Here is a 14,812-nt window from a genome sequence, read left to right as displayed (position 1 = left end):
CTTACTGCAGCCGGCTGCTCCCCCCTCGCCGGTACAGCAGGTCTCAGTAACTCACAGAGTTRTTTTCCTCGTTGCCAAAGAGCTGTTTCATTTGGACGCCGTTTCAAAGTCTTGCTGGAGGATGGTGACTTTTTCCTTATGTTCACTGCATACATACACTTGGCAGTTTAAGAGAGCGAAGTAGCATATTTCARTTGCTAAAATCTCCGTGTTTGTGGTGAGATAAATGATCCGCTGGTTTTATTGAAAATACCCTTAAGCAGGGTTTCTTAGCACACAGCCCCAAATTAAAACAATACAGTGGTACACGTTAAGCAAGTGGGAGAAGAGATTATGTGTTAGATTCAGAGCAGCTCTACTCCACTCTGACATTGCAGCAAGAGCTAGATCTTCAGCTGGTGTAAATCACAGCAGCACTGACTTCCACGAGGCTACGCCAATTTACGTCATCTGAGGATCTGGCCCAAATTCATGGAAGTCACATCCAAAAACCCAGTGTTTTACTGTCATGAAAATGTCAACATTTACTTCTCAGCTTATCACAATGCATATAGGTTGAGCTAGTTTGTAACCCTGCTTTGCAAAAAAGGGCAAGAGAATTTACCAGCACCTGGCAAAAATACGCTGWTCTGACATTTCTGCCTTTTTGATGTTTCTTGCTCTTTTAGGAAAGCAGGATTCTTCAGCAGGGTCTAGTGATTTTTATACGCTTTGATTTGCAAAACTGCCTTGTGATACAGGTCTGTCTTCAAGGCAGAGAGAGGGTCATCTCCCTGTCTCTAACAGACCTTCCCTCCCTCGCCATTGGGAGAGAGGGGGGCACTAATGCTGATTCTCTGCAGGTGGGAGCTCAGCTCCCCCCAAAGTACCTCAGACTGGACACCCAGAGTCAAGGCATCCCCCATTACTGGTAGGAATCTTCTGTTATTTCAGTCCTCCATGGAGAAAATAAACCCGTGCGTGCCAGGTGAGCGAGCCAGCAGTTTCGTAAGGCAAGCCCAGCTTTCTCTCACACGCGGTTACTCCCAAGCCAGGCACAGCTTTCCGCGGGTTGGGATCCTGATGCATTTGCCATCATAGTGAATGCTTCCATATGATTCCTCATGGAGGCCTTGAAAGAACATCTGATCCCACCAGAGGCTTCCAAGAACCGAGCAGTGAATATAAAATCTTTAACTGAAACTCTTGACACGACAGTATGTAACAAAAAAATATAAATACGAGCTGTTGCCAAAATGCAACCCAAAAGCAGTAGAAAATGAGGAACCGTCTCAGCAGTATGTGGGCAGCTGCCAGCCYTGAGCTGTCCCAGGGTTTACGTCCTCTACGGGCCTGGCAGAAGCTTGCTGACAAAGTCGATCACAAGAGACGCTGGCTGCACAGTGTCGTACTCTGCAAACAGGTGACAGAGGTTCTCCRAATCGGTTTGGCTTTTGGCCACAAACCCAAAGATTCTTTGAAAAAGAAGAGAGAGTCTTACTTAGTTCCCATTCAGGAATCCAAAGGAATATGCTTAAACTAGCCCCGGCCACAAAGCAAAATCCCAGCTCCAACAATTCTGCCTTGGCCTGTTCCCTAATCACGTTTACTTGGAAGGAAAACAATTGGGAAAAGTATTTCTGGCAAGGCCTTCCCAACTGTAAAAAGTTTCTTGAACGCAAGGTAGAGCCAGATATCAGCTCACTTCCTGCGTCCAGAGCAAACAAGTAACTCTGGGAAAGTTTAAGGATTTGGATGGGTACTTTCCACTTAAGGGGACGCAGAGAACGTTGGGCATTATCTCAGCCTCGCATCTAACCCTTCAGAGCAAGGACTCCGTAAAGCTTCACTCATTTGTTCCACAACTCTTCCAGCCACCATGCTAATGCTTATTGCATCTCCTATTCATTTCCAAGCTCCAGTTCTTTGTTGCCTCTTTGCAACGCACCCTTCTCAAGAGTCAAGGCTGAATCAGAGCAGCCATCCCCCCCCAGCTTTTCATCGTCATGCTTATGTTACAGGAGGTCCTCGTGCGAGTCTTACCTTGAAGCCCTGCAGTACTTCTGCCACCTGAAAGAAGAACAGAATTGGATTTGTTGAGAAGAGTGATATTTAACTCATTCAGGTAGCTGCAAAGTCAAGGTTTATATTTAGCCTGAAACCCTGCCCGAGGTGGGGGATTGCACATCTTGCTGTCTGGGAATTTAAGCAGTGCAGGGGATCGGAGCAGCACATCCTAGCTCAGCTCCATGGGAATCACCCTGCTCTCCCTGGCGCAGAGATGCACTGAGGCCCTGCGGGGAACCACGGCAGAACGAGCACTACTCCACAACGGCTTTTACTAGCGTAAATGGTCTCAACCCACAGAGCAGTTAACTCACTTTCTGTTTTCAGGATCCATCCCACAGAACCTGATGGCAGCCAAGGGATAGTGTCGTCTGAAAAACACCCTGTCAGGAGAGAGGAGGAGAAGGCAGCGTTAGAAAGTGCCTGGATAGGGCTGGTGGGAGAACGAGACATTTGCAAGGTTGTTCCGAGTACTCCTGGCTGCTGCGAAAGGGGAGGTGCGGAGGCCCTGCTCCCGAGGGCTGGCTCGGAGCTGACCGCTGGCAAACCGCGCGCGGTTCTTGCGTTCAGCCTCGTCCTACTTCCCACTGCTGCAAGACCATTGAAATGTTGCCATTARCTTCACTTAAAGCAGAATCATGCCCTGTGCTGTAAAAATAAGGGGTCAAGTCCATCCCCGGATTACAACATGGATTTGTCCTAGCAGGCCAGTTTTTTCTGATAGGCTCTAAAATAGCAAGTGGGCAGAATAACAGGCAGGAAGAAAGCTGTGCTCAGATCTGAGGATTCAAGAATGAGCTGCATTTTCATAAGACATTGACCTTCCTCCTGTTCCCTCCCACCAGGATCCTGCCCTCAGTGAGCCCTTGGCTGCGGCGTCAGACGCAGMGCACCGCAGGGCAGCGCGACGCGCCCCTGCTGCCGCTCGTACTTTCTCTGGATGTCCGTCAGTGTGATTCCCTGCTCGGTCGCTTTGAAGTGCACGAGGGTGGGTGTGGGCAGGGTCTCCAGCTCGAAGGTGGAGGAGATGGCTTTCTGGATGGCCGGGGCTCCTGTGAGCGTCTCCACGTTCACCGAGTTAAGGTACAAGACGTTGCACACTGGAAGGACAACACAGAGCCAAGGTTAGCAGCACAGGCGCCCACAACCCCCTGGACGTTACTCCAGCATCTCTCTGTTCCGAATATGTACAGCACCTAGCACAGAAGTGTTGAGTCCAGAACCAGGTCCCAGGCATCATCATGCAGAACTAGACACATTTTGGGGGGTCAGATGCAAATTAAAGATTTGGTGACTCAGACATATTTCAAAAATTTATTTTGGTTTACTTTAATTCTTTGCACTGATTGTTTTAAAAGTYGAAGTATTTAATTTCCGGTTTCTAAATGTCACATTTGTCTTTTTTTTTCTGTTTACTACATATTTCCTTTAATGAAAAGCAGAAATACCCCAAGCTGACTAACTGCTCAAGCCCAACCGAAAACATGACATTTCAGGCTGATTGAAATGTTTAAAGTATTGTTCTGGGTCAAACTAAACTTTTGAGCTTGCCAACTTATTTTTTCAGAATTTCCAGCAAAACAAAGCGGTTTCTGATTCCCACGACTACACCGTGACCGAGTCAACGCTGTCTCCTCCCTGTCGCTGTCTGTTCTCACCTGAAGCCCACCCACTGCTGAACATGGACGGGCTCTGGACACCAGGGTGCAGAAGTGAAGCAAAGGCCTTCTTTGGAACCTAAGCATCTCCCATAACGTCCCTCAGCAGAATAACGAAGCAGTGGCTTTAAAGAGCTCCAGAGAGCACTATCCTGTCCTAGAAACTCCAGATATTCAAAACCCATCAGCTAGACAAAATTAGGAGCGGCTTAAAAAATCAGGGGACAYTGAGAATCAGAAAAGTTTAGGGTCTTTTGTCAGGCTTGGGAACTCAAGAACTATCTTTTCAAGCCTGAAGCTCTAGCTAGGGGCAATTCAACTGTTCCWTGGTCAAAAGACCCCAATCCTTTTCTCACCAGCAGTTTTCTTCAGCAGGGCCACTGCTGATTCTGGAGCACAGTCAGGGCTATTTTCTCCATCGGCAAGGTCTGCACAAACAACAAACAGAAGCACTGATGTCCATGGTGAAATTCCTTTTCACATCAGGGCTAGGATTAATTGCAGGCTTTCAGAGTAGCAACTAATTTAATTGTCCTCTATCCCCTTTTTCCATGGCTCTCCCAGTGCCGTTCATCTCTGATTTCCCCATTCCTCCTCTCCCTGCCCACTCAGCAGCCCTTCCTCCCTGTTGTACATGGTTGACCACCCTCCAGCCCCAGCAAAAGCAAGTCATCACTGTCTCATACTCAAGTCAAGACCTGCGGTTCCCTGCTCTGTTAGGGCCAGAGCAATCAGCCACATTTCTGCTGGCCCTTCCCATGGGGCACCTGAGCTGTTCAGCCCTCTCCCCACTGCCCGACCACACGCTGCTAACAGGTCACCCTGCGCTCTGCCGTTTCCCCAGGCGCGCAGGCTGGCCCCAGACACTTGGAGCATCTCTCCTGCCTGTGGTCCCTTTCCGCTGACCTCCCGCTTCCGGCACCTACCTCGGGTGGGGATGCTGAGCTTGCAGGGCAGTGCCAGCGGTGTGATGGCGTGCTGATACACAAAGGCGGAGAGGCTGCCTGCAACACAGAACCGTGTGGTCAGCAAGGGCCCCGGGGCCTGGAATCTCCCACCCGAGCCAGCGTGTGCATAGCAGGCTCACTGCGAGGCTGCGAAGGGGCTCGGGTCCTGGCTGGTGCTTTGGGGGCTTTGAAAGACCCTCACAAAACTGCCAGGGCTGCTCCCGGGGGTGGCATCGTCCTTACCAAAATACAGCTCCTCGCTGGCTCCTTTCARGTGCACCCCTTTGGCAGACGACTCAATGAGGAAGTGCCGGACGAGGTCGCTGCTGTCGTCGCCTTCAAGCAAGATTGAAGAGGGCATGGGCACCAGCACGGGTGCAGTTGTTTCTCCCCTGCCCTCTGCTTCCCRCCCCGGGGTCACTGCGGCAGGCGGCCGGGGCAGGGGCCGTGCACAGTGCTGCTGCCCCCCGGCTTCCRCCGGAGCCGGTGCTCTTCGTGGCAGGAGCAGTGCAGGGCTCCCTGCGCGGGGGCGAGAGGGCATGCACAGATCCCAGCTCCAGCCTCTTCCACAGAACAAGCGTCCTGCTGCTTTTTGGCTCGTTTACACACCGCACGGTTCGGCCAGTTTCACTGAACACCCTGAAGCAGAACACCACCTGTGTGGGCGAATCCCTGTACCTGTCTGGCTGCCGGATGGAGAGACAAGAACCTTCATTGCCAGTCCGAAAGACCCCCGGTACGACGTGCTGTCTCGCACAATGAACGTGCCTGGCTCCTTGTCCTTCAGCAGCTGGATAGCTGTCAAAGCACAGGCAGAGACTGAGCCAAGCAAAACAGGTGGAACCTCCCCTCCTTGCACTTAGCATCCTGCCGATGCTCTCGCTGGGAGCCATTCCTTGGCAGCAGCAAGAAATAACCAGGAGAGTCTGCTGAGCACTGAGACGTCCTCGTGCAGGTACAGACCGCAGTGCCACAGCCCTGGGCAGCTCTGCAGCGGCTAGTAGCCTGCTGCCTGCAAGTGTGGCTCTAGCAGGAAAGGTACTTTCTGTCTCAGGGGCCCTGGCTCACCCCTGCGGGTCACCTATCCGCAGGGGCTCAGGGACTTAGACTCTGGGATCTGCAGAATAGATTCAGCCCCTTTCAGAGCTGTGTTGATTAATGCCACAGTTACAAAAGCAGGCCAAGCTTTCCTGGACCGGGAGGATCTAGTCATGGCACAGCTTGCATCTCTAAGCCTTCCATCCTGAATAGTGATCGAATCTCCCAGCATGTTTTTCATTGCCATCATCACGTCACTTGAAGACCTCAGCATGGGTAGGAGCTGAACTGATCTACTGCATAGAAGCAAATACCACTCTGAGGAATAGCCAGTATTCCTGCCAACTTGCAGAGAGCAAGTTTAATATGGGATTATGCCAGCAAAGACACTTGTGTTACCTTGTTCCCTGGTTATGCTTGGCTTGAACCAGTATTTCGATGTGTCCATTACAAACTTCATGGTTGGTTGCCCATCTCTGGGGGGACCTACAAGAGATGTAACTCCCTCAAGCAGAGCAAGCAATACGCATCCTCTTCACAGAGAAGCAGAGGTGGTGTGTCAGGGATGTAAACCCTAAAGACCTTTTCAGTAGACATCASTGAGGAGAACAGAGCCCTAAAATATGTTTCTTTTTCAAGCTGGCCAGGACTGAAGTATTTTTTCAATCCTTTTGATCAGAGCTTCCTCCCTGCTACTCAGAATAATTCATTCTACACATAATTATCTTTCTTGGCATGCTGTGACAGAGCTGAGAGGCAGCACACGAAGTCCCCTGGCAGCACCAGTCTGCCCAACCCTACAGAAGTCCACTGGACCATGGTGATTTACACCAGCTGAGGATCTGACCTGCTACAGCCCTCCTCCTTTTCCCATGAGAATCCCAATTAAAACACTCTGCCCTGACAGCTGCCTCTGCTAATCTCCTCCAGCGAACAATAGCCCTGTTGTTTGCTCTTGAATGGAGGACCTTATAAACTTTGGATATCTTTCGACGTCCTCCAGAGCAAACTGGATCCCTAACCCCTCCTCCCCACATGTTCTGAGTCCCCCCAAAAGTATGAAATGACAACATCATGGTCCTTGTTTTCAGTGTCTATAAATGAGCATATCTGCACCTCCTTCACCTGCACCAGGACATTTCCGTCTGTTGAACATGTGCCCTAGAATCTTGATAGGGGAAACATCATGGTTGATGCAGTGTTCCTCTGCCCTTGAAAACTGCCCCGCGGCAGGGAGATGACTTACTGTCGGAGGCACAGGAGAGCACTGGTGCAGACAGCGCGTTGTTCAAGCCGCTGAGCCCAAGGGACGGACTGCAGCTGGGAGGAGGGCTCTGCTTCACTGAGGCTGCAGGACCTCTGGTCAGCCGAGGAGATGCGTCTCCTCGCTCCAGGCACCCGTTTACCAGCAGTACTGGGATGTCAGCTGTGSAGTTGAGGATGGAAGGGGGGCAGCTGCTGGCCTGGCCCTTCTGGGATGGGGACATACTGGCTTTGGTGGAGCAGGTTGACCTTGGCTGGAGGGAGCCCAGGCCAAAAGCTTCTCCAGTGTGAGATTTGACACTTGGGGAAGATGGGTAGGGGCTGCCAAGGGATCCCGCAGGGGATGGGCAGTCAGCTGAGCGGCCAGCAGCAGGGTGAGCATCTGAATCATCGTTGTGGAGCGAGTGGGTGCTGCTGCAAGAGGAAGACACAGAGTAGAAGGCAATTGGCAGGAGCTGTTTAGTCAGGACGTAATGCACAGACCACCCCAGASACTGTAACTACAAGGAGAGCTCAGCCCTGCTTAGATATTAACTCCCACCCCGAGGAGGAGGGGGGTCCTGGACAACAGGACTRGGGATGGCTGTCCCGTGCCCCTTTCGTCTCCCATCACCAGCCCCAGGCAGAGACACAAGGCTGCATTTACCTTCCAAGGACGTAACTGGTGTCTGACCCAGGACTGGTGGACAGCAGGGAGATCCCGCTGGTCCTTTGCTGCGCCCTCACAACCTGCAAAGGCTTCAGCAAATTGTCCAGGCCCGGTGACGTGCCGAGGAGAGCGCTTGGGCCGTAGGAGATGCTGTCCTTCTGTCCAGCAGCGCACCGCTGGGGGATGGCGATGCACTCCGAGGCTTTGCTGCAGGCCTGGGAGRCAGCGCAGCCCAGGGCACCTGCCCGGGGGCTCTCAGGCCCCGGGGAGCTCGAGAAGACCACGCTGCCGTTCGTGCTGCAGTTGCCTCTGAGTCCCCCTTTTTGGGGCAGGAAGCCGTTGCCCTGGGGGGACATCGAGAACGGCGTGCTGGACGGGCTTGGGGAGCCCTGCAGCAGCTCGGGACACTTGGCTCTAGCAGGCACCATCTCTATGTATTTGATGTCTGGAGGAAGAAACAGGAGGTTGTTAGCGATTCAGCGTGTGAGTCAGGTTCGTTAGCTAAGCTCCGTGGGGGATACACGTCTCTATTCTTCTTGTTATTAATTTTGGCTCCAGTTTCCAGCCCCCGCGGGGAGGGCGGGGGGTGCCACTCGCCCAGCGCTGTGCGCAGCTGCAGGGCTGCCTTTCCCGGCGAGGATCGCCCGGCTTTGCGGGAGAGACCGACASGGCGCAACGCTGGGCTTTCATTACGCCCCTAAAAGGGCTGATTTCTTCACTGGTGCCAAGTCACTGCGACCCACCCAAGCGCTGGCAGGCACTGCGGGAGAACGGGTTACGTACGGGCGTATCTGACTGCACAGAGCCCCCTTGCAAGGATTACACAGCTGGCGCTTGCCGAGACCTGCAGCAAGCGGCGGGTGTTTCCTCCAGCAGCAGCTCTGCTTGTACCTGACTCAAGAGAAAAACATCTGGCTGCTCCCTCGAGGGATTACATCAGACTSAGAGGATGCCCAAGGCAGCCGGCGCTTCCTGGGGGAAACGCAAGTCCCTGCACACCCATTTAAGGCTCGCTGGGTGGATGAGCGCAGCAGGAACGTCACCTGGCCCCAGGCACGGCTGGACATCTGCGCCGTGGCCTTGGAGCTGATGGTGCCGGGGAGTCAYATGGAACTAGGGCAATCACGGGGCTTGGGCTACCAGGTAAGGGACCACGTGTGCCAACAGCGAGGGCACGGCCCTCTCCCTCCCCCTGTTCCCGCCTGCGGAGTCCCTTCAGCAGCAGAATCAATTCCCAGGCAGTTTCTGTGCCCACGTTCTGTCGTGCGTTTCCTCCAAGCATGCTCGGGGCAGGCACTGCACCTCCTAGGCCCCGTTAGCAGGTAACGCGTTGGATGGAGCATGGGGCACGGCTTGCTGCCAGACCTTCAGGGAAAGCTCACAGGCAGCACACGAGGGCCTGGCTCGTGTCTGCTGCACGCCAGCCGCAGGATGCACCAGCTCTGCGGAGCCGGCCACGTTCGCAGAGCCCCGCTGCGCCCGATTCCCCGGGGCCAAGCTGCAGGCAGAGTGGYCAACGCTCCCCGCCTGCCGCACGGGGCTTTGGACGCCTCTGTCGCTGCAAAGGGCGCGTACAGTGGAAAGGAGACGAGCTAGACGAAGCTACARGCCACAGTATCAACCCTAACACTGGGACCCTCCTCCAGAAAGCGGCTGTTTGTCTCCCACAGACACGCTAGGTTCAAAGGACTCAGGTCTAAACCAGAGCTCTGGAGGCTGGGCTCAGGCTCACTGATTTTAAGCCAAGAGGGAAATCTAATGATTGGTTCTGGCTTCCCTGCAAAGGGATTTTCACCTTGAACAAAGCCATAAATTCTTACTGAGCTACAAGGTGCCTTTTAGAAAGAGACTCTCAGCTTTGATTTAAGGACTTGCAGCAATGGCAAATTCACCTCCTCCCCAGGGAAGTTGTTCCAGTGGTTAATCACCTTCACTGCTAAAATTGTGCACCTTATTTCTAGCCTGAACATGTTCAGCTTTTTTTTTCAGCTCCTGTTCTGCCATGAAGTTCATGAAGGTTTCTTGCTCTCATTCTTAAAGGTTTGTTGGAGAGGGAAAACTTTTTTGCTGTAGCAATTAAAAATGATCTTAAAAATCTTGAGTTTCTTTGCAGTTTATTTTATATACCTAAACCCTGCCCTAGAACCTAYAGTTAAGAGTATCCAGCCCGGGGAGAGCAGCTAACCGCTCATTGCCAAGCGCTGCAATCACTGTTTGTTATAAGGAACAACCAGACCTCTGGGGCATAAGTTTGATGACTAGGAAAAGCAAAAGCCTGTACAAAAGTTACTCTTTGAGCCACTTCTCCAAGCCAACCTAAGCGCAGGACTGAATCGGCACGGCCAGCTGACAGCAGCTGAGGAACCCAGTTAAGCCAGAATTGGTGGTCTCCAGTGGGGACGCAGCTGGACTGTGCATTGGGAACGAATCAGAGTTGCAGCCTTCCCTGTCCCACACCCTTATTGCCGTTGAAAGCCAGCAGTAGATCCTTCAAAGCCGGTTCTTGGACAGGCTCCTGGACCACGTAGTTCTGGTATCAGGGTGCAAAGCCCTCGTAACAAAATCTTGGCCRGATACTTTTTGTCAATGGCCCCCTCAAAAGGGGAAAAGAAATGTGTCTTTTAATTTTCCTTTATAGAAATAACTGCAAAGTATCTATGTACTGGGCTAACAAGGCCCTTTGCCTCCAGCTGAGGCTTTTGCTTATCAGATGTGGTTAAGTCTTACATATTTGCTCAGGATCTTGGCAATTCTTTCAACATCAAGGAGTGGCAAAAGTCCCACAAATACTAAGTCTGACTCTCACGCAAGCTGAGAGGACTGGTCTCCTGTTCTTAAAGAACGATTAGCACCAGGGGTAATTTGTCTTGTATTACTACAGCATCTAGTGTGCAAACTCTCCCTTGATGGAAAATTTAAAAGCCCTCAGCATGCTTTCCACTAGACAAGAACAAAACCCCTCTCAGGTACTCCTTGGGCACCATCCGTCTCCTACCAGCTTTCACATCAGCTGGCCATTTTGCAGGGAACTCTCCCATCAGCTCCTCCTGTCTCTTTTCTTTAAAGTAATTCACTAAAGGACAGTGGATTCGAACCAACATGGGATGGGGTGGCAAATAAACATATACACACATAAATACATACAGATACACACATACACACACACAAAGTAGCTGTCTCTGGTTTCAGTTCCTCACAGACTTGCATCTTCACACCTTAGGCAGAAAGGAAAGGCATAGAAATTATTCASAAGGTGCAATGGGGAATTGTAGAGTCCTTCCCTGTACTGCCCAGAGGAGGAAATTGAGGCAGGGAGCCTTCATGAAGCAGATCTATGGTGGCAGCTGGAGCGACAGCACCAGTGGGAACAGCAGTGTAGACAGAGACTGTCTGGGTGCAGCAAGAAAACCTGAGTGAAGTGCGTGCCTCCCCCCRAAGCTCTTCAGGCTGGAGTACAGCAGTAGAAGTTTTATGGAAAAGAGAAGAGAGGTTAAAAGACACTGAAAGCTGAAGTGAGACTTTTCCCATTGAATCCAGGGCCAGATTTCCAGATGTTCAGTTCCACACTTGGAGCCAGATTTTCAAAATCATCCAGCCTTTGAGTGTGATGCCTAGAAGAGGGGCATCTAAATGTCTCTAAAACCCAGCRTAAGGAGCAAGGAGTTGAACTTGTACTTTGTCACAGCACTTTATCTGCAAGGCCACCCCCTTCTGTCTCGGGGAAGCTGGACGCACGTACACAGCTTGCTCCAGAAATGCCCAAGTCCAGCTGCGTGCTCACACTACTGTGACCTCCACACTCCCCAGCTCCTGCTTATCTGCTTCCCTGTTCCTGCATCAGTAAATTCACACCTGCCAGTGCTCAGTGCACTTTAAGATGTACACCATGTCCTCCTCCAACCCCACATTCCTCATGTAGAAGCTTTCATGAGAGCACAGGGAGAACAGAACAGAATTTGTTTCGTGCTTTTAATATCCTGTCATTTGACTCTCCTCTGGAACGAGGTCTGGGGACAGATTTTCAAGGTATTTTGGTATCTGAAGATGCAGATAGGCAATAAGGATTTTCAGAAGCACTGAACCTGAATCTTTAGGCAACTACTCACATCAGAGATCTATTTTCCAGTAGCTGGTGTACCAGAAGATGTGCTACAACATGCAACACACAGTCTGCTTTGTGTTTGTGCATAACGCATTGGCCAGCTAACACACTGTGGAAGAGCGGTAGGCAAGAAAAGCTTGGGCCAGAAGCAGCACATGTAGCACAGCTCTGGATTGCAGAGATGACAGTGAGGTGTTGCAGAGGGTTCACGTAAGACACCCAGGGATGAGAGCAGAAAGAGGGGTTCGTATGTCCTGATGATGTCCAGCGTTGTGTATGCCAGGTATGCTGCTGGAGGAGTGTACAAGCCCTGCAAAAGGAATTTCCCTTGCAAAATCATTGTGAACATTTAAATTTCAAGGGTTGTGTAACAATTAGTACCTTAGCCCAGGGCTTAGGAAATCTGGCTTCAAATCCTTGTGCTTCCACAAGTCAAGTATGACCCTGGGAAAGGCTCCAGTGCTCTTTCATAGAATTGGGGCTCTGCTGTGAGGTTAAACACATTACAGACATCGTATGCAGAGGTCAGCGCCTGTCTCTAGTCATTGATGGTGATAACTTGGATTAGGAGTTTTCAGAGAGCTACAGCTGTAATTTCTCTTCAGAAACATTCTCTCCACACAGGCAATCAAGAATTAAAGGTTGTTCTCCCTGTTCCTTTTGGCTCCTGCTGAGCTAGCTGGACATGAGACATTTCAAAAGTAATCAGACCAGGACCACCTAAGTGCACTAGTTAGGCAGAAGGGCAATCAGCCCRGATACATAATCTACTCGCCTGCTCCTTTATGTCAAGCACTGATGTGAGAGAAGACAGTATCCCCTGTGAAACATCAACCTCACCTGGGATGGAGGGGGATGTCATCAAGGCCCTACTTCCAGGCCTTCACAAGTGCACAGGATCTCACTCTACATGCACTGGTCTGTGGCTGGTGCGAGGRCAGCCTCACTCCTTGGACTTTCCTAAGGTAAATGGTCTTTACTATGAGCTATGCTGGCTCTGCTAAATGAGGATGATTTTTTGTCTCACCTATTGCCTCTGGATCTTGTTTCTTGGTTGCAACAAGGTCACTCTGAGAAGTAGGTTGGACAGCATCTTTCACTGGCTTGCATATGAGTGGCTGAAAGGTTGGATCGATTTCCAGGATCAGCTGGTTGAGACTTTCTATTGATATATCCAAGGTAGGAGACATCAGATGAGCATCAGGATCCACAGTGGTGTCCTCCTCCATTGGCTGACGAGCGACACTGGGTCTCTCCAAAGAGGTATCCTGCTGCCCTTTCCCTTGAGCGTGGGAGGCCACATGTTCAAACACAGGGTGGGTTCTGTACAGTCCTCCGTTAGGAAGCAAAYGTGCCTGGGCTCGCACCATGGTGGAGGGGTCAGCCCAGCCATCTGCTGAGTAGTAGGAGTACTTCGTTTGCAGCGTAGAGCAGTCTGGGTACCCCGCTGGACGTAAGCTCTGGCTTTCTTCCTGTGATGCAACGCATACAGTCTGTCCAACCCGCAACACGTGGTTCGGTATGACCTGTGACATATTTTTCCTTTCTGGGTTGACAGTTTAGAGTCCAAAGGAAATCTCCTCCTCCTCCGCTTCGTCCTTAGGATACGTTTGCCGCACACCTTTCACTCGCAGGGACCTCAGACCCTTTCTTCAATCCAGTGTCTCAAGTAGAAGAATCTAAAGAATGCAGAGAGAGGAACGGTTATACAGGCGTGCTCAGAGCAGGAACGGGCTTCAGCGGAAAAGTCTGTAAGAAAGGGGATTTGCAGTGCAAACTTGGAATTCAGCTTGTAAGAAAATAAGTCATTCTGTACTTTCTTTTCCACTCAGTTCCAGCCCTCTGTTCCTGGTGTCACCGTGCATTTGGGCAAGGGCAAAGAGGATTAATCCACAACAGCTACTCAGGATTCAAAGGCCTAAAAGCTATGTTCTGCTTTATTTGCACAGTGCTATTTTCTTGGTCAGGAATGAAACAAAAATGTCAGTCTAACAACTTTTGAATGGGATCCTGGCTCTCGGAAGCAATCCAAACAGGCAAAGGCAGGCAGCAAGCCCTAAGCCACACATGGCAGACTTGCAGCGGGCCAGAAAGACTGAGCTGCGTGCCAGAGCAACGCTCTGCGAGTGGGTGTTAATTTAATCCGAGCCCTGCATTTGCTGGTACAGCGGGAGCTGAGCCCTGGGACGCCGTGTATGTGCCTGCGCTCCCAGGCCAGGTGCTGTCTGGGGACTCCAACTGCTGCTAAATCTTGAATACTCTCTACTTTCACTTTAGACTTAAAATATTATTTAACTCACCACTGGGGGGGGGGGAAGGAAGGAAGGGAAGCGCAGCAGAAGGCCCGTTTCCCGCGGGGGGCTCGGGGCGCGAGGTCTCATGAGAGCCTCTGGAGGGGGAGGACGTCGCCCAGCGGCACCGGGGGTCAGGGCGGGTTCCCCCTGCCTGGAGATCCCCCTCGCGGGTGCGGGACCGCCTTGGGGGTGCAGCCGACGGACCCCCCGAGACGAGCTGACCCCACGGCTCACGGCTGGCTCCTCCGTATCCTGCGCGCTCCTCTGCGCGTAATACGTGCAAACGCCGCGCCACGCTTGTTAAAATATTTGTCCTTTCCTGCATCAGTCTTGAGTGACTGACTTATTTGCCTGGCTATCCCGGATTGATTAATTATTGAGTCAGAGGAATAGGCAGGAGACGCACCGATTTCGGGCGGTTTCTAGCGCCGGAGTGGGCGGAGGGCAGGCGCGCTCGCCCGGCGCGTACGTCATGTCTGGCACGCGGTGACTAACGCCGCGTCGGGGGCTGAGAGCTGTTAGCGGGACGAGGCTTCGAAGCAGGCTGGCTTCGCCCGCTGCGGATCGTATGACCCCGACTCTCCCGGCGGAAGGGGCTCCCCAGAGCAGAGCGGGCTCGGGAGGACCGGGGAGCTGCGAGCAGAGCGYGAAACTAACACTGCAGACGGCGCCGAGCCGCACGTCCAGGGCTGCCCAAGGCCGGGCACCGAGGGCGGCAGCGGCTTTCCGCCTGCACAGCCGCAGCATCCTCCCAGCCCGCTACACCACTTCCAGCACCTGGAAGTTACTCGTCCTCAGCGTTTCTGGGCGCTGAC

General features: G+C 52.1%; 1 protein-coding gene across 1 annotated transcript; it reads right to left on the bottom strand.

The window, feature by feature from the left end:
* Window positions 1-223: 223 nt before the first annotated feature.
* On the bottom strand, window positions 224-13,349 carry TNS4 (tensin 4). The gene is made up of 12 exons (XM_085310420.1): window positions 12,731-13,349; window positions 7,599-8,046; window positions 6,936-7,366; window positions 6,089-6,175; window positions 5,330-5,449; window positions 4,895-4,987; window positions 4,631-4,708; window positions 4,061-4,132; window positions 2,978-3,146; window positions 2,361-2,429; window positions 2,023-2,049; window positions 224-1,454 (listed from the first exon to the last, which is right to left on the bottom strand). Exons 1-12 carry the CDS (start codon window positions 13,236-13,238, stop codon window positions 1,325-1,327), a joined length of 2,232 nt encoding a protein of 743 aa, XP_085166546.1. The 5' UTR covers window positions 13,239-13,349; the 3' UTR covers window positions 224-1,324.
* Window positions 13,350-14,812: the final 1,463 nt, after the last annotated feature.

The sequence above is a fragment of the Rhea americana genome, unplaced genomic scaffold (genome assembly GCF_003343005.1).
Source record: "Rhea americana isolate MKP2758 unplaced genomic scaffold, rheAme1 scaffold_319, whole genome shotgun sequence".
Lineage (NCBI taxonomy): Eukaryota > Metazoa > Chordata > Aves > Rheiformes > Rheidae > Rhea > Rhea americana.
The sequence above is the reverse complement of the archived record's forward strand: the minus strand, read 5'-3'. Positions and strand labels throughout refer to the sequence as shown.